Below are 20,391 nucleotides of genomic sequence, written 5' to 3'. Positions count from 1 at the left end.
AAATACTTTGTGCAAAACAGTATAATTATATATACAAATATAAGCCCGTTGAGAACTGGATCTTATAAATAAAATTTTGCGTTCACACCATAAAATTTTGTTAAAATTGACTGAAAATTGTTAAAGATGACTTCGTATGACTGACAGCTGCTCTATACAAAGCAATGTGGCTAGACATACATGTGGGTCCCATGTCAAGAACCGGACCCTGAAAATAACCTCGCGTTCACACTATACAATTTTATCGAAATTGATTGAGATTTGTTGGAGATGACTCAGTGTGACTGGCCACTACTCTCTGGAAAGCAGCGTGGCTGGAACTATACGTGGGCCCCACGTCAAGGGCCGGACCCCGAAAATAAAACCTCGCGTTTACACTATGAAATTTTATCGAAATTGATAGAATTTTTTTTGAGACGACTCAGTAGACTGGTAGGTACTCTGTGCAAAACAATATGGCTAGACGTACACGTGGGCCCCACATCAAGAGTCGGACTCCGAAAATAAAACGTCGCGTTCACACTATAGATTTTTATCGAAATTGACTGAATTTTTTTGAGACGACTCAGATGACTGGTAGCTACTCTGTGTAAAACAATAGCTGACCTACATGTGGACCATATGTTAAGAGAGCAGTCACTTGGTAGTATTAATGACTCAAACCAAATCAAACTGTTTCTTTTGTGAAATCAAACCAAACCGAATTGATTGCTAGAGAAACAATTTCCCATCAAATTGAAGTGGACCCAATACAAAATCCAAACCACTACAACTGATTTTAACCCAAACGATTAGCAGGTTGATGCCTGTGTGGGTTGGACGAAGGCACGCAGGCAGGTTTTCCAGGGCCCCGGTTAACATGCCTGGCGGATGCAAGTTTTTCATGGTACTCGAAGAACAGTCAGTTTTTTCAGTGAAACAACAGCATCGTTTATAGCCACATATGTGCTGTTGACAACATATGTGCAATGCGAAGTGATTCGCCGGCCATGCCGACAACATATATGCTGCCATATATATTTTCGTTTTGTTTTGCGAAGTGTACTGACAATTCAAAGCGACAGTATGGCTTTGCAGGAATTTCAGGATGTATCAAACAACCAGCACCACCAATTTTTCAGAACACGGCCGCAACTAGATGGAGAATTCAGCTACATTTCAACGATGTCAAGCTCGGCAAGATCCACGCTGGAGGCGCCTTCGGGGCTAAGCACCACCGTCACTCTGACCCTCTTATGCTGCGGTATCTGACTAATCTTGAAACGGTCTTCATCACTCAGTTCCCAGTCGAAGATGTTGGAGTAATGGGCTTGGCCCATTCATTCTAAAGCATTAAAAGAATTTAAAGCCCACTATTAATGCTAGGGAATCAATGCTTAATTCCGTACCGGGAATTGAGGAGGATCTCAACCGACTTAAAAGGTGGACTTCGTGTACACCACTTGTGAAGCCGGTAAGAGGAGGACGGCGAACCACATGCGCGCGCGCTCGCTCGCCTCGCCGGGCCGTGGCCGAGACGAGGCCGGCCGGACGGGCGGTGCGGTGCGCGTACGCGGCCGGACGTGACGTGCAGGTGCCGGTGCGGTGCGATGGCTATTTTGCCGTTGACAGCAATTAATCGTGCGATTAAACGTGCAATTAAATCTATAATTAATGGCCATAACCGCATCACCTAAATGACTCTGATGGTGTCCAGGTTCAACGATCCTGAGCACCTGAGTCACTATATAAGAAGTGCCATTCCCCTCATCCATTCTGCACCAGAGCACTGAGGCAACTCGGCTCCTCTCTTCTCCCTCTCCAGTTGCAATAACTGAGTTCCCCAACGCTAATTTCTGCGCGCACAGAATTATCGTGAGCAGGCCTCCGAAACCTTGCTCGCCTTGAGATCCTGCACGGGATAGGCGGGCAATCAGGTTTTTGGGTAACGCTTTAGCGTGACTGCTCAAAAATACAAAGGCTTTGCCCGATTGAACGACTACTTCCTGGTGGACAAGCCGAACGACTACGTCGACTACATTCTGGTGGCCGAACGACTACGTCGACTACATCTTGGTGACCGTTCGCGGGACTGCACTGCGAACTTCTTCCTGCACCGATTTAGTTCGACTACTTCGACTGAGGCCAACCGAGTAGATGTCTACTCCAGTTGGTAACAGCGCAGCCAATGCCTCCGGCAACGGCCCCGCTTCAGGGTACTCCCTGAAACTTTGGTTATTTATATTGTTTATGCTTATATGTGTGATAAGTATAAACATGTTCACATGTTTTATTTTACTCCTTAAAGTCATAGAAATATTGCTAGTTTATACATTTAATTTTGGAATTAAATTGTGCCCGAAATTGCCTAAATTTCTAACAATCCAAAAACCTGATTGTGTTAATAGGCTTTCGGTATCTAGCTTTGCTGCATCAATCAAACCACCACCTTTTGATGGTTCAAATTACAAACGTTGGCAAGAGCGGCTTATACTGTGGTTAACACTATCGAGAGTGATCCATGTGAAAGAGGGTAAGCCTGAACAATTCTCTCTAGAGGAAGGGAGTGCGTTCGATGAGGCTGATATCCTCTTTCGAGGCTTGATCATTAGTGTTCTCGGTGATAACCTGGTGGATTCTTATATCCGGCTGCCAACTGGCAAAGCATTGTGGGATGCTCTTGAGGCTCAATATGGAGTATCTGACGCCGGGAGTGAGTTGTATATCATGGAGCAGTTCCTTGAGTACAGGATGGTCGAAGACCGTTCTGTAGTGGAACAGGCTCATGAAATACATACTCTGGCAAAAGATCTCAAAAATTGCAGCAAAGAGTCCCCATGTGTGTTACCCAATAAGTTTGTGGCCGGAGGTATAATCTCTAAGCTGCCATCTTCTTGGAGGGACTTTGCTACTTCTCTAAAATACAAGAGACAGGAGTTCACAATAGATAGACTCATAGGGACTCTTGATGTTGAGGAGAAGGCGAGAGCAAAGGACATACGTGGGAAAGGAGTTGTTGGTGCTTCAAGTGCCAATCTTGTTCAGAAGAACAACTCCCACAAGAACAAGAAAAAGCCACCGCAGAACCAACCAAAGACTAAGAAAACAACCACTTTTAAGAAGAAGAATACGGGAGCTTGCTGTGTGTGCGCTAGTACGGATCACTTTGCTGCAAAGTGTCCGAACCACAAAGGCAACGACTCCGCCAACATGGTTATTAGCGAGCCTGGAGGAACTTCGGGGTACGGTAATTTATTACCTACTGTTCTTTCAGTCTTTGGTTCACCCGAGTGGTGGGTTGACACTGGTGCTAATATTCATGTTTGTGCTGATGCTTCTTTGTTCTCTTCTTACCAGACCGGCGGGACTTCCTCCTTGCTGATGGGGAACGGATCACATGCGCGTGTTCTTGGTGTTGGTACGGTAAATCTGAAGTTTACTTCGGGGAAGACCGTGCAGCTGAAGAACGTGCAGCATGTCCCCACCATCAAGAAGAATTTAGTCAGCGGCTCTCTATTGTGTAGAGATGGTTTCAAATTAGTCTTTGAGTCCAATAAATGTATCTTGTCTAAGTTTGGTACTTTTGTTGGAAAAGGTTATGAAAGCGGAGGCTTGTTCTGTCTTTCTTTGTCAGATGTTTGTAATAAAATTGCATACAATGTTATTAACGTTGATGAAACAAATGTTTGGCATTCGAGGCTTTGTCATGTTAATTTTGGTTGTATGATGCGCTTAGCTAATTTGAGCTTAATTCCAAAGTTCACTTTTGTCAAAAATTCTAAGTGTCATGTATGTGTTGAATCAAAACAAACTCGTAAGCCTCATAAGACCGCGGAGGCAAGGAGCTTGGCACCCTTAGAATTAATTCATTCCGATTTGTGCGAAATAAATGGAGTGTTGACAAAAGGTGGTAAAAAATATTTCATGACTTTGATTGATGATAGTACTAGATTTTGTTACATCTATTTGTTGAAGTCAAAAGATGAAGTTTTACACTACTTTAAAATCTATAAAGCTGAAGTAGAAAACCAACTTGAGAGAAAGATCAAAAGAGTTAGGTCAGATCGTGGTGGCGAGTATTTCTCAAATTTATTTACTTTATTCTGCGAGGAACATGGTATTATTCATGAGAGGACGCCTCCCTATTCACCTCAGTCAAATGGGGTTGCCGAAAGAAAGAACCGCACTCTAACGGATTTGGTTAACGCCATGTTAGATACAGCGGGACTTTCCAAGGAATGGTGGGTGAGGCTATATTGACTGCATGTCATGTCCTAAACCGTGTTCCTACAAAGAATAAAGAGATAACTCCATTCGAGGAATGGGAGAAGAAAAGGCCAACACTGTCATACTTACGTACATGGGGTTGTTTGGCAAAAGTGAGTGTGCCAATAACCAAGAAACGTAAGCTTGGACATAAAACTGTGGATTGTATCTTTTTAGGTTATGCTATTCACAGCATTGGATATAGATTTTTAATTGTGAAATCTGGAATACCTGATATGCATGTTGGTACTATAATGGAGTCCAGAGATGCTACATTTTTTGAAAACATTTTTCCCATGAGAGATGAAACAAGTTCATCTAGGCAAGAGTTCATCGAGGATGATGGCTCTGCTGAGCCGATAGAACACAATGAACATACACTTGTAGAAAATCCTGAAGAGGATAACAATGATGCTCCGAGAAAGAGCAAGAGACAAAAGACTGTAAAGTCTTTTGGTGATGATTTCATTGTATACCTCATAGATGATACACCCAGAACCATTGAAGAGGCATATTCATCTCCTGATGCTGACTATTGGAAGGAAGCAGTAAGGAGTGAGATGGATTCTATTATGTCTAATGGAACCTGGGAGGTCGTTGAACGTCCTTATGGATGTAAACCGGTTGGATGCAAGTGGGTGTTCAAGAAAAAGCTTAGGCCAGATGGTACTATTGAAAAGTATAAGGCTAGGCTTGTGGCCAAGGGTTATACCCAAAAAGAAGGAGAAGATTTCTTTGACACTTATTCACCAGTTGCCCGATTGACCACAATTCGAGTGTTACTTTCCCTGGCAACCTCTTATGGTCTTCTCGTTCATCAGATGGACGTTAAGACGGCTTTCCTCAATGGAGAGTTAAAAGAGGAGATCTATATGGATCAGCCGGATGGGTTTGTATCAAAGGGTCAAGAAGGAATGGTTTGTAAGTTGTTAAAATCTTTATATGGTCTCAAGCAAGCACCTAAGCAGTGGCATGAAAAGTTTGATAGAACTTTGACCTCTGCCGGCTTTGTTGTGAACGAAGCTGACAGATGTGTGTACTATCGCTATGGTGGGGCTAAAGGAGTGATTTTGTGCTTGTATGTGGATGACATACTGATCTTTGGCACTAGACTTAATGTGATTAAGGAAGTCAAAGAGTTTTTATCTCAAAATTTTGAGATGAAGGATCTGGGAGAAGCTGATGTTATCCTTAATATAAAATTGGTAAAAGAGATCAATGGTGGGGTGATTCTTACACAGTCTCACTATGTGGAGAAGGTGTTAAGTCGCTTTGGTTATAGCGACTATAAACCTGTCTCAACACCATATGATGCCAGTTTAATTCTTAGAAAGAACAAAAGGATAATGCGAGATCAGCTGAGATATTCTCAGATCATTGGTTCATTAATGTATTTAGCGAGCGCTACAAGACCTGACATCTCGTTTGCTGTAAGCAAACTGAGCCGGTTTGTTTCAAACCCGGGAGATGATCATTGGAAGGCTCTTGAAAGAGTAATGCGCTCTCTGAAGGGGACAATGAACTATGGAATTCACTACACCGGGTACCCAAGGGTACTAGAAGGGTATAGTGATTCAAATTGGATTTCTGATGCTGATGAGATAAAGGCCACAAGTGGATATGTGTTTACACTTGGTGGTGGAGCTGTTTCCTGGAAGTCTTGCAAGCAGACCATCTTAACGAGGTCAACTATGGAAGCAGAACTCACAGCATTAGATACCGCCACTGTTGAGGCTGAATGGCTTCGTGAGCTCCTTATGGACTTGCCGATAGTTGAAAAACCGTTACCGGCAATCCTAATGAACTGTGACAATCAAACGGTAATTGTCAAGGTGAATAGTTCAAAGGATAACATGAAGTCATCTACACATATGAAAAGGCGGTTGAAATCTGTCAGAAAATTGAGAAACTCCGGAGTTATAGCCCTGGACTATGTTCAGACGGCTAAAAATCTGGCAGATCAGTTTACAAAGGGTCTTTCACGAAATGTGATAGACAATGCATCTATGGAATTGGGCTTGAGACCCACGTGAGTCATTCTATAGTGGAAACCTGTCCTATGTGATCGGAGATCCCGTGAATTAGGATGGTGAAACAAACTAAAGTCTGACTGTGAGAAGAGAACCTTTGTGAAAAGGGCCCATTCCGTGTATAAGGTGCATTTCTCTTCTAATCTGTATGGCAGGTTGGTCTATACCTTAATGTGTGCCAGGTGGTTTCTTTTAAACAAATGAGTTGTTTTCTTGAAACAAAGATGTTGCCCTACAGAACATCTGAAAGGAACACACCTATATGAATTTGACCACTGGTCATGGTCTATGAGAATTGGGTATTCTCTAGAAACTCATGAAGGGCCTGGAGTATGACTTATAAGCTCCAAACCGCGGGGATACTTTTGCAGCCTAGTACCAGTGAAGGGTTCTGGTCAAACTTGTTTGCACAAAACTGGCAATTCAAGGCATAGTCCATTGCACAGTTGTGAATAAGTGTAGCCTTTGTCCTAGATGGAAGTTCAACTTAACAGTCTCTGTCGAATACTGGTATATCAATGAGGGAATGAGGGTATTTCTAGTGTGGCTTGAATTTCTTGGTGGGGATTGTTGGAGTAATGGGCTTGGCCCATTCATTCTAAAGCATTAAAAGAATTTAAAGCCCACTATTAATGCTAGGGAATCAATGCTTAATTCCGTACCGGGAATTGAGGAGGATCTCAACTGACTTAAAAGGTGGACTTCGTGTACACCACTTGTGAAGCCGGTAAGAGGAGGACGGTGAACCACACGCGCGCGCGCGCTCGCTCGCCTCGCCGAAACGGGCCGGGCCGTGGCCGAGGCCGAGCCGAGGCGCGGCGCGGCCGGCCGGCCGGACGGGCGGTGCGGTGCGCGTGCGCGTACGCGGCCGGACGTGACGTGCAGGTGCCGGTGCGGTGCGGTGCGGTGCGGTGCGGTGCGGTGCGGTGCGGTGCGGTGGCTATTTTGCCGTTGACAGCAATTAATCGTGCGATTAAACGTGCAATTAAATCTATAATTAATGGCCATAACCGCATCACCTAAATGACTCTGATGGTGTCCAGGTTCAACGATCCTGAGCACCTGAGTCACTATATAAGAAGTGTCATTCCCCTCATCCATTCTGCACCAGAGCACTGAGGCAACTCGGCTCCTCTCTTCTCCCTCTCCAGTTGCAACAACTGAGTTCCCCAACGCTAATTTCTGCGCGCACAGAATTAGCATGAGCAGGCCTCCGAAACCTTGCTCGCCTTGAGATCCTGCATGGGATAGGCGGGCAATCAGGTTTTTGGGTAACGCTTTAGCGTGACTGCTCAAAAATACAAAGGCTTTGCCCGATTGAACGACTACTTCCTGGTGGACGAGCCGAATGACTACGTCGACTACATTCTGGTGGCCGAACGACTACGTCGACTACATCTTGGTGACCGTTCGCGGGACTGCACTGCGAACTTCTTCCTGCACCGATTTAGTTCGACTACTTCGACTGAGGCCAACCGAGTAGATGTCTACTCCAGTTGGTAACAGCGCAGCCAATGCCTCCGGCAACGGCCCCGCTTCAGGGTACTCCCTGAAACTTTGGTTATTTATATTATTTATGCTTATATGTGTGATAAGTATAAACATATTCACATGTTTTATTTTACTCCTTAAAGTCATAGAAATATTGCTAGTTTATACATTTAATTTTGGAATTAAATTGTGCCTGAAATTGCCTAAATTTCTAACAGAAGATCTCCATGTTCTCCCTGAGCCTCTCCCGTTTCAGGCTCTTGACAACCATGCTGGCACCTTGCTCGTAGATCCACCTCAGAGAAATCTAGGGGGACAACGGAAACTAGTTATGTGGTAACATCGCAGAAAAAAAGAATTAGAGGAATCTAACATATTAGCAGTATTGAATCGGTACTACAGTCTACACTCGCCCAAAGAAGTCCCAAAAATTTAGCATATCATTTACTATCCCAAACTGCGAAAACCCCTTTTTTTAAGAATACGAAGTGAACAAACCTAGTTAGACATTATGAGTGCTACAGCAGAAGCTAAATATGTGGAAGAATTAAAAAATGTTTAAGTAGGATATGAACTAAGAACGATTGATAAACTTTGACCAAGATTCATTGAGAGAGAGAGAGAGAACCTGAGCCACCGATTTCCCTCTAGCCTTGGAAATCTCTTCTAGAACTTGAGACTGTAGTACTGCATTTGACATGCTTTGGCCTCCAAGGGGAGAATATGCAGTCACATGAATACCTTTGTCTTTGCAGAACTCAATTAATTTTTTCTGCTGCCAAATCGGATTCATTTCAACCTGCAAAGATCATAAATACCAATATAATGCTGACATGCCAGATGATACCAATATAATCGAATCGTTCTTAACTCAGGGCATTTCCAGTTGATTTCATATTTACGATATCATTTCAGACCGTTCCCATTTTCCAATTCCAAAACATAAAACTTGTCACTCGGCTTGCTTCTTTAAATGACATAGCAAGGCTCTGCTTTTATTTAAAAAAAACGTGTCATTTGCAAAAAATGATTTCACAGTAAACTTGTAACTGCTTCTTTATAGTTCATTTCACAAATATGGAAAAATCCCATATATAGCGTCCGGAACCATTTTCGCATTTTTAATATCGTTTTCATCCTGTCCATATAGAAATTTATTTTCAATTATTTACAAATGAGAATTCGTTAAACAGCCTTCAATCAACCACTGAGAGCTAATGGAAGGTTACTGAAATTACCATTACTAATTATCCACTTATCAATACAGACCTGATTGACTGCTGGGGGGATATCAGCAATTGCAAGTAGCTCTTGCAGCTTTGTTGTCGTGAAATTGCTGACACCAATCATTCTAGCAAGCCCAAGCCGATGGCATTCCTCCATCGCCCGCCACACGCCGCTCAGGTCCATGGGCATTATGTCCTCCCTTTTGATTGGAATTTGGGGCTTTCCTGGCTTTGCAGCCACTGGCCAATGAACCAGGTACAGATCAACATAGTCCATTTGAAGGTTCCTATAGAGGAAGAGGCAAGAATCTTGATTGCCACCAAAGAGCACCAGCTTTCGTTTTTTTTTTTTGGTACTCCAGCCTTCCAGCTACTGCACTATTGCTAGGTTGAGAATCTAGTTTTAAGTTTCAAATTGCTCTCGCCTGTTCTTTCAAAAGTCGATATTTTTTCTTAAAAGTTAGTTTTAATAAGTTTACCAAAAATTAGGTGTTAAGTTTCAAATTTAGTTTTGAGTTGACTGGATCCTAGTAATTGACAGCGAATCTCCAAAAAGAAACGAGGAAACAAATCTCTAGCTCAATAGATCCTTACTGCAAGCTCTCCCTGAGGGAGGGGAGCACGAGGTCCGGGTGGCACTGCGAGCACCACACCTTGGTCGTGACGAACACCTCCTCCCTGGACGCCACGACCCCGCGCCGCGCCGCTTCGGCCACGGCCTCGCCAACGGCCCGCTCGGAGCGGTAGAGCGAGGCGGTGTCGAGGTGACGGTAGCCGAGCTCCAGCGCGGCGAGGACGGCGGCCCTGACGTCTTCCTCCACGAACGGGAACGATGCCGTGCCAAGCCCCACCGCCGGCACCGGCACCGGCCGGCCGGCGGCGGCGCCAGCCAGGAACTCACGGATCTCTCCCTGCTTGTGGTGTGGTGATGCCATGGCCGGCGCCGCCTGCTTGCTCCGCGTGCGTCCAATCCGAGTCGTGACTCGTGACGCGCGGGCCGGGGCTAATATAAAACAGAGGGGATGCTCTCTTTTCTGCTTGTTTCATTTCAACTTATTTTAATTTGTTATTCTTTCTTATATAATACTACTCCCTTCGTTCCAAATTATAAGTCATTTTAAGAATCTTGGAGAGTCAAAAATTTTCAAGTTTGACCAAATTTATATAACAGGTAATAACATTTATGATACCAATTAAGTATTATTAGATTCTTTGTTAGCTATATTTTCATATTATAGCTATTTGATGTCATAAATTTTTGTGTTTCTCTCTATAATTTTGATCAAACTTTGAGATAATTTGACCCTCCAAAATTTTTGGAATGACTCATAATTTGGAACAGATGAAGTATTAAATTAACATTATTGAATCAGTCAAACGTACAACTACTAGACCAGTGTTGTGTTAGTAGAAAACTAGAAATGTCCCCCGGTTGCTCGAGGTTGCCCACATCATCATCGCAGATCATCACATTAGTGAACGGTGAAAGCTTGACTTTTTTTTTTATTGAGATGTATAGACACCGAGAAAGCCACATTTTCGTCCAACGATCTTTTAAAGACCTAAATGGGGGGCGATTTTTGGCCACCTATTGAGCCACGTCATCAAGAAAACGAGAGCCGTCCGATCGGCCAGAAAAAAGATCTAGACCATCAGATCGCATGTAAATTTTACAAAAAAAGTCCCTCAACTTTACAAAAATCAACCAGCGGACCATATATTTTTGTGAAAAAGACCCCTGAACTTTCTACAAATCAACCCAGTCCAAAATTTTGAAAAAAAGGGAAGTCCTCCGTCCTCCTGCTGCAACCACTCGTCGTCCTCGCCGAGCCGCGGCCGCGCCTCCCACCGGCCCACCATGCCGCGATGCCGCGGAGGAAGAGAACTGAGGAGCCGCCGCGACGAGCTGTCTGCCGGGCAGCCGCGCCGAGCCACCGCGCCGCCACGCCGAGACATCGGGCCACCGCGCCTCCCGCCGGGTCGCCGCGCTGGGTTGTCGTCACCGATCAGCTGCTCGACGCCGCTCTGGCATGCTCATCGCCGCCCGCACCCCTTCGACCGGCGGCCTGCACAACATCCGACTAGATCTGAGGCAGATCCAGCCAGACCCGAGGCACGGTCGCGCAGCTGCTGCGTCGTTGACATCATGGTCCTCAACACTGGTACACCGCCGAGGCTGAGATTGGGGACCGGCTGCGGCGCTCGATGCAGCAACGGCGCCAAGCCGCCAACGGAACCCGCGCCCGGGCGCCTGGCCCCGCGCTCATCGGCCACAGGTGACCAGGGGCCTGGCCGCGCCTCCCGCAGGGCCGCCGCGCGCCGCCGCGCCGAGCCGTCGCGCTGCGCCATCGCGCCGACTCACCGCAGAGGAGGAGAGCGAAGGATCTGCCGCCTGCATACGGCTTGCGGAGGAAAAAGAGGAGGCGGCGTGCGGGAGTGGCGCAGGTGGAGATAAGGGAGAGCGAGTGGATGGCGTCGATCTGCAGTCAAAGAGATAAGGCCGCATGGAGCCCACCATGCGGTAAAAGGTCGAGTAGCCAGCAGATCACCTGGTGCACAGTGTTTACCTGCTTTCTTTTTTTTTATATCGTGTTTACCTGTTTTCAAACACGAGACTTCGGGTATTATATATACTATATTTTTCCCATATTTATGAAACTATTTTCACTCCAATTTTATTTTCAATCTATATGATTTTTAAACAATTCGTAGTCAAGCATAAACACGTGTTACAATAATAAATGATGTCCTATCAGACCTTCCTATCTTTCAACACCGCACAATGCAAGTACACACTACTATAGAAAATCAAAGTCAAAACTGACATCGGTAACAACCAAAAATCATATGAATATTGGATCCTCCAGTTTCGGTCGGATAAATACATGACTTTTGAAATAAATAAAAAACACTGGTCTACAGGTCATGGCGCGCCAACGGCGCGCCAGCCTTTCTAGTGTCTCCCTATTATTCCTCTACAATCTCCATCTCCGACGGATCGACCGACGTGAACTCGCCCTCCGCCGAGAACAGGCGTGTCGCCGTGAGAAACTTCCTCTGCGGGATCTGGCTGATCCTGCACCGGTCTTGTCTTCTTCGATCGGTCAAGTCCCAGCCGAAGATGTCGAGGTTTTGATTCAGCCTCTCCTTGCTGTAGCTCAACGACACCTGCTCATGTACTCCCTCTGTTTTGAAATATAAGGTATTCCAATATTCTTAGAGAGTCAAAATTTTTAAGTTTGACCAAATTTTTAGAAACATCATAAAAATTTATGGCACCATACAGATATATTATAAAAATATATTTAATAGAAAATCTAATGGTACATATTTGATATCATAAATATTATTACTTTATTGTATAAATTTGGTCAAACTTGAAAAAATTTAACTCTCCAAAAATGTGGAAATGTCATATATTTCAGAATGAAGGGAGTATGATTTATCCATCTCAACGACACCTGAGGAGGGAATAGGGATATTAGAAGGGAGAAAATGGAAGCAGCCAAAAGCAGGCGGCGGCGGTCACCCAGTTACCCTATCATTTCCACCAAAAATTCCACGGTCTTCCAGATTTCCATATGAACGCACGAAGGGGAAGATGATCACGAACAAGATGGAGATGCATGATGAGATGATGCTAATTCAGGTGTTCTCTAGCGGAAAGGAGATGATGCTTGTAACAGCCCGGCCCAAAAGCCTGTTGGGTCAAAATAGGTTTTGTGCACATGTGTATACAAGGTGCTAGGGAGAGCAATTTTAGTCCTATATTAGTTAGGCAAGAGGAGCTAGACTAATTTAAATAGGTGTCTTAAAAGAAACTAGTTAACTCTGGTTGTAATTTTTGCAAGGACGAAGATCGTCTCTACCCGCGCGCCGGGTGCCGCCTGCGTTGGTGCGTCGCGTTGTGCCCGTCGGATGCCTGGGCGCCTGTCTGGCAGGGTCCGCGTGCCGTCGTACGTCTCTTTTTTTTTCATTGCCGGCCAAAAAGATTTTTTTTTCATCGCCGGCCAAAAAGACAAGAAAGGATGAGGCTAAGCAAACGATCTCGGTAGGAGATCAAACCAGTTTTTCTCAAAGCAGGCGTCGTTACGAGCTCGCCAAATGGCCCAGCAGATTGCTGCCAGCCCCACCATGTGAAATTTTGAGCCACTAGTCATGTATTTTTGCACCCATTGCCAGTATTGATCAAATCAAAAGAACAGGGTTTGCAGTTTGAACCAACAACCATGGCCACTAGGCTCCACACAAATTTAGCCATGGAGCACTCAAAGAACATATGGGTAATAGTTTCATTTTCAGGGCAAAACCGGCATTTTGGATCTCCCTGTCACTTTCTCTTCAAAAGGTTATCTTTAGTCAGTATGACATTATGTGAAATAAGCCACATAAAAGTTTTAATTTTCAAAGGGATTTTAGCTCTCCATAATTTTTTGTTAGGAAAATCAGGATTTTATGCAAACAGATGAGAATATATGGATTTAACTGAGAAGAGACCATTTTCCATAACCATTTTTGCTTGTCCTCTTCCTCTGACATTGCAAAAACAGATCCTAAGTCTTTGAGCTTTCTAAGAATTGTTTGGTTATATTCATCTAGCCGTCGTACGTCCCTGAGCTGCGGTCTACTTCTTCCTTGAGGATAGCCACAAGATCCACAAGTAAGACTTGAGTGGCGGCCATGCCCTATCTTTGAATACTCAAGGGAAGGTGGCCCTCGTGGAGGCCAAGGATGGCGGGCTCGGCGTCGCAAATGTGGAGGGCTACAACCTCCACGTCTAGTCATGGCGGCCTGCTGCTGTTGGTCCTAATGGCGTCCAGCAATGGGTCAAGGACCAGATACGGTGGTATCCATTGCCACCGGTGACTGACTTCGAGGTGCTTGGTTTTGGGGAAGGCACCAATATCGTCTTCATAAGAACAAATGCTGGCACCTTGATTGTTTGGTGCAAATACCGCCTGGTTGAGAGAAAAAAAAGAGTGCAGGACTTCTCGGTCTCTTCTGTTGTCCGTGCTCAACATCGGTGAGTAAACGTCAAGATGTACAACATATATAGTCAGGCCATATTCCCCTCTCAGAACAAAGCAAGGCAGGCAGCACACCAGCAACGAACGGGGCAACAAAATGAAGCTTAAGTCAATACACGATGCCACCGACAACAATCCTCGTTCCGGAAGTGAAAAACTAAACTGAACAAATCAGATCCATTTTTCCGTCAAAAGAACCTCAATACACATTTGGTTCCAAGCGGATTCGGCGATCGTCAAAGAACCCTAAACATCAAACATACTCTTCATAGTCATGATCATATATAACCAACTACCGTGGAAGAATAAAAGGTCTGATCCATAACTGGTGTCCGGTCACAGTGGCTTAAACTACAGAGAAATTTAACTACCAACTGTCACCAACTGTCAAACAGAATACTGGTAGAGGCATCCAAAGCATCAGCCCTGCAACATGTCAAAAGTAGCAGCTGGTTCAACTTGTTGGGATTTGTAAATGGCCATGAACTAACATATTTGGGCTGGAGAATTCAGGACAAAGCAGAGTCATTGATCATCCCTGGTCTGAGTCTGGATATTCATGAACTGAACTCAACGTTGGCAACTATTTGTCAGGTGTACAGGTGATTGGTGATCTCAGTGCCCCTGGAAACTCAGAGGAAGAAGGAGATTCAGTATATGGTGATCTCGTTTTCTGAAACTGAGCCTGTAGCTACTGCTTTCCAGTTCCAAAGATGTACAAATTCAGTCTAACTTTGAGCAAAACCATGTCAAAGAAATACGAATTTGAGCAAATATCCATCTCCTTTGATCCTTTTTCACCTAATGCTATAGCCGTAGCTCAACTCAGTGTCTCTCCTCCCCTACAGCAGCACTGGCATATCTGCTGCAATATAAGTGAATTGCCTATCTCTCCCCTATCAGCTTAAGCTTTTGGGTTGAACTGGTCGGTGCATGCAACTTAATATGGTATCAAAGCCAGAGATCTCGAGTTCAAATTCTGGTTAGTGCAATTAAATAAAATAATTGTGAATTGCCCATCTCTCCCCTAGAATTCAGGTTAACTGAACGCAAACCATCTATTCAGAAACTTTTATAACCACAATATGATTCCACAGAAGACATGTCGTGACAATATGATTCCGCAGAATTACTGTGAACTGAAAAGCGTGCAGAGAACCTCAAAGTTCAGATTCAGCGTGCTACCAACAGAAACAAAAAACAAAATGACCGGAAGCCTCCCCATGGATCATGTATGTAGGTTGTAGGCACGAAAAAGTACATGGTGCCAATCATTCAGGTTACAGAGTTAAGCTTGCTCTATGGGAACAGTACAGTCCAAGGTGTTTTTTTTTGCGTTAATTTTCACCCCTGCTGCTTCAATGGGACCTGATGCCAACTGAAACGCCTGAAGATTTTAAGCTGCACAAACTGTCAGCCTCCTCCTCCCTCCATCATCCTGGAGCACTTTGCCTGCATGTAAAGCAGTTAACAGTGAGTTATCAAATGACAACAGGATTAAACAAACAATCGTCTGCACGTCCACACCATGCAAAATTATCAGATTTGTTTCCTAAGATGTTTTATTAGAGTTTGAAAGTAATTCGTCGTTCTTGGGCAGATTTGTTCATCTCAAACTCAAACAATTAACTACAGAGTCATTTTTCATGAAAGCAAGGCACATATCCAATATGACATCATTCCGAAGGGACCCTGCTAAGCATGAACTGAACAGAAGCTCCTACAAGCAACAAGGCCAGGTGCATCATTCATGATCAGGAAGAAATTTAAAACTACTACAATTGAGCATGAAAACGTACTTCTTAGTCAACACATGTTCAGTTCAGACTTCATAAAGAAGCTAATCCATATCCATACTGATGAAAATTGCAGAACAGAGGAAATGAGTGACAACATGTATATTCAGTTCCAACTTCCAAGGTTCCATGTTAAGTAGAAAGGATATTTTGACCCATATGAGTACCACCACTATTCTCACTCAAAATTCCCAGAAGAATGCATAAGTGTAAATAATACCCAGATATCCGAAATAAACATAGATATCTGTGTTTCTTGGGTTTAGCAGATATATTCCTTGCTCGGCATAAATTTAGATCAATTTTCAAGATCTTGTCATGCATCAATTACATGTACAGTAGATGAATAAACTCGTATGCATCAATCACCAGTTTCAAGGACCCACAACAAAAAATAGGTAGGACTAGCAAAGTTCTTACTAGACTTTCATAGATCCACCGTTTCCTATTTTCATATTACTGAATAAACATGTGGTAGTAACTGCAATGAAACAACTGCTACAAAAGTACACAGATCAGAAAGCTTTGCACAAACAATGACATGGGAATTATCACTTTTATTCAAGATGCTCTTCAGTTTGTTCAGAACACAGACAACTATCTTCTGATTTCTGAAACAATCTAGCATGTAGGCAGACTTGTTTATAATTGATGATCAGGAGAAATTTCAAGAGAACCATAATGGAGCACGAAAACTTACTGCTTCTTCAGCACTATCCAGTTTAGGGAGGAGCTATTCCATACTTTTGGAACTCTGCAGAACAGAGAAACGGAGTAACATTAGTCTCACTCATTGCTCACCAGAAGGCAAAAATGATAATTAACCCATCAATTGTCAAGATCTCATCACCCATCCATAAGATGCACAATAGATGAATGAATTCTTAGCACCTCTAACCAGTTTCAAGGACCCACCATAAAACGAAAAATAGGTAGCAGCAGCAAAGCGTACCTGCAGGGGTGAAGAAACTGCTGAATGGAATCAGGCCATTGGTCCGACCATCACTGCAATCAACTCTCGTGACTTCGGTAGATTGGATGATGAAGGTCTGTTGGTAGAATGCAAGGCAACCTTCTAGAGTATTCTTCATAAGACAATAAAAAAGATATTTTCATGGAGTATTGTAGAATTAGTAATAAATAAATTAGAAAACCTTGTAATACTTAAGAATTTTGTATAAGGTGGGGGGGGGGGGCAGGTATCACCACCCTATGATTCGCCTTGGCCTATAAATAGAGGAACGCCTCCTTGCCATGGCATCAATCAAAAGAGTATGATAGATGAGAATGGTGAGTGCTAGGATAGCCACAAAGAGATGGTGTGTTGTGTACTCTTGTTTAATACTATTGTGTTGTAATAAAGTGTTTTGTAAGTGTTAGTCTCCTAGTTCCCGAAAGTAAGAAAGCGGCTCTGCTGTCGAAAGAACTACATTGAGTAGCTAGAAATTGGAAAAGCTAACCAACTCTAGAGTGAGTTGGCGTGTCTTAGATGTAGATCCTCAGCATAGTGGGTATGTGGTTATATCCTAATTCTAGGATATGATACGGATATGGAGTAATTCGTTGAGCTCCATGACTATGCTTTCATCCGATCTAACACCTTCCTCGGGCTCTCTGACCATCGACCATTGGAGTATACTTAATTTGCAATTCAATCTAATCCCAACCCACATTTCTCTATCGCTGTGAGAACCCCATGGAAGACCCAGTTCTCTTCCGGCAGCTAGACCTGAGTCATAGTTTTGGTTGTGAGATCGTACCCTAATGCTCCCCGCCAGTCATCAATCACGAACCAAAGAATGTTCCCGACATGGGCAGGGAGCACAGGCTCAACACCCATGAGCGGAGAGGGAGGACCATAAGCAGGCGCGCTGCAGGTATCCTCATCTGAAGAATAGAAGTGAATGCGTAGTACCTTGGTGTTGGAGTCGAGGAAGACGACGAGGAAGTGCCGCAGCTACAATGGACGTGATCGCACTCGCCTTGCGCGGCAGCGCAGAGCACAAACGCGTTCCATTGGAACGCATCTTGCAGCTCATGGGCTATCGACAGCGCTGGAACAACCCGCCGCTCGTCCATGATGGGAAGCCAAACGTCAATGTCTGGAACCCAGGGCATGTCAGCCAAGAGGATGCGACCATGCCAGGCGTCAAGTGCGCCGCAGTTGCGATACTTGAGCAAGGTAAAATCGTATTCGTCCTTCAGTTATTTTCAAGTTTTTTCTCTTGAGTATTTTATGGCTGTTTTTTCAAGCACTAATTTCAAAGTTTAAGAAGTGCTTGTATGAGCTTTTTAGACTAAGGATAACAGGGTGTCTTGCCTAGTGTATATGTGCAGACAATTGATGACTAGTTCCCCTCCGTGCTGTGTAAGCTTTTTGGGTGTTCCAAGCTCCAGCAATCTAGCCATTTTGACTTCATCAGACAATCGATGACTACTTTTTCCTCATTACTGTATTAGTTGTTAGAATGTTCGACAGTCAGCCGTTTACACTTCATTTTGTGATGTAGCCCCGTCATAATACTTTTTGAACAGGATGCTCTTTTGCTACCACTAGTGTATGACATGAGTGATCACAGCAGGAATTGCTGGCACTGGATGTACTTGCTTAGTGCTCCTAATTTCCTAAACTTGGATTTATTTCGCCCCTTTGCGCTTTATTTTGCGATATACAAATGTATAACATGAGGGCATAAACGGTTCCTTTGTTTCTCATGTTCTGATCATCTTTTTACTTCTTTTTTTTCTGGGAAAGCCTGGGCTTAATTCGGAATGTGCTAAACACAATGGTATTCTTTTGTTTTTTTATTTAACATCCCAATTAGTATTAAAACCTACATCAATACATATTAGCAAAAATCCAAACTAAAATCATTAGTATACAAAACTTATGCTTAATCTTTTGTTTTGTATATCATATGTGGTGGAGTGCAGATGGGCGTCGGCGCCGAGGAGATGACGGTGGTGGCTATTGGAATGGGGCGGCCGTGGTAGCGAGCAGTTTGGCCGCAATGGCGGCGAGGAGAGGACGGTGTGGTGAGCAGATGGGCTGCGGCGGTGGCGGCGAGGAGAGGATGACGACGTCGAGCAGATGGGCAGTGGCGGTGGCGGCGAGGAGAGGACGACGACAACGAGCAGATCGGCGGTGTTGAGGAGAGGATGGCGGCGGCGAGCAGATGGGCTTTGAGAGAAGAGAGAGTATGGAGGAGAGAGAAACGAGAAGAGAGATAATAGAGGACATGTCAGCGCTCGGTCCTTGGAACGACGGGGGACTATTTGTGCCGTGTTTGGTTGTGGGTGAAAAAAAATTTCACGTAAATTTTTCGCCACTTTGACCCCTAATTAGAGGTATTAAATGAAGTCTAATTACAAAGCCACCTCCGCAACCATGGGTATTATAGTAATACTGTAGCTAATGAGGTCTTTGACTGTGCGATTAGAGGAGGATTAGAGCATGGTTACTGTAGCATTACTTTATTTAATCATGAATTAATTATGCTCATTAGATTCGGCTCGCAAAGTTGTACCTATCTATGAAAAGATTTTACAAACAGGCTTCATTTAATACTTTATACATACAAAATTCTCTTTTCGCGAAATTTTTTCGTTGTAACCAAACACGGGACCAGCGCGAATCTTGGAAACTACAGCCAAGCAATAGCGCAGCCGGCCGCAGACGGTCGAGAAAATACTGGGTTGGTGGAAAATCATACGCGGACCAGCCGGCTAATTGGTCCACGTACCGCTCCCCATTCATCTTCGTTAGATTGAATCTCGACCGTACACCCTGGATTCAACGGCCAGAATGCCACGACCGTAAACCAAATACTGTCTAAACCCCGGACGGTAATCCATCCCCAACCAACCCAGGTCCCCGCGCCCCTCGCCACAGGTGCCGCGACGCCGAGTGTGCGAGTGTGGCTGGTGCATGCGCGTCAACTGCCGCCGCGCTCAGACGGCGGCGGCTGATGGCGAGGGCCTCACTGGAGACAGCATTCACCGCGCCGTGACCCTTCTCCCGAATCCCAATACTCCCCACCACCACCGACCATTATACCAGGCGGCAGGCGCCCCTTGCCGCGGCTAAAGGGCTGTTTAGTTCCAAAAACGAAAATTTTTGGATGTCAAATCACATATTTGATTAGATGTCGGGAAGGTTTTTCAGATACTAATTAAAAAACTAATTTCAGAACTCACTTGGAAACCGCGAGACGAATCTTTTGAGGCCTTTGACCGCATCATTAGCACATGTGTGTTACTGTAGCACTTATGGCTAATCATGTATTAATTAGGCTCAAAAGATTCGTCTCGTCGTGTACATCCAAACTGTGTAATTAGTTTTATTATTTAATTACATTTAGTGCTTCATATATGTGTTTAAAGGGGAGGTGAAAATTTTTGGTAACTAAACCGACTCTAAGCAAAAATACAAAGCAACATGTACCCGCTAAGCGCTGCTTATCTGCAGCGTCCATTTCGCCTGCATGCAGCGCACCGAGATCCGTGTAAAGCTGCCTCTCCCCTTTATTCAACAGTATTTTTCTTTTCCCACCCCCGCATTCCCCAGGTGCGTGGG

General features: G+C 44.3%; 1 protein-coding gene across 1 annotated transcript; it reads right to left on the bottom strand.

The window, feature by feature from the left end:
- Positions 1 to 976: 976 nt before the first annotated feature.
- Positions 977 to 10,007, bottom strand: LOC120682247 (deoxymugineic acid synthase 1-D-like). The gene is made up of 5 exons (XM_039964075.1): positions 9,587 to 10,007; positions 9,036 to 9,279; positions 8,395 to 8,565; positions 7,990 to 8,073; positions 977 to 1,295 (listed from the first exon to the last, which is right to left on the bottom strand). Exons 1-5 carry the CDS (start codon positions 9,925 to 9,927, stop codon positions 1,152 to 1,154), a joined length of 984 nt encoding a protein of 327 aa, XP_039820009.1. The 5' UTR covers positions 9,928 to 10,007; the 3' UTR covers positions 977 to 1,151.
- Between the last annotated feature and the right edge of the window lie 10,384 nt (positions 10,008 to 20,391).

Source organism: Panicum virgatum, chromosome 7N (assembly GCF_016808335.1).
Source record: "Panicum virgatum strain AP13 chromosome 7N, P.virgatum_v5, whole genome shotgun sequence".
NCBI lineage: Eukaryota > Viridiplantae > Streptophyta > Magnoliopsida > Poales > Poaceae > Panicum > Panicum virgatum.
The sequence above is the reverse complement of the archived record's forward strand: the minus strand, read 5'-3'. Positions and strand labels throughout refer to the sequence as shown.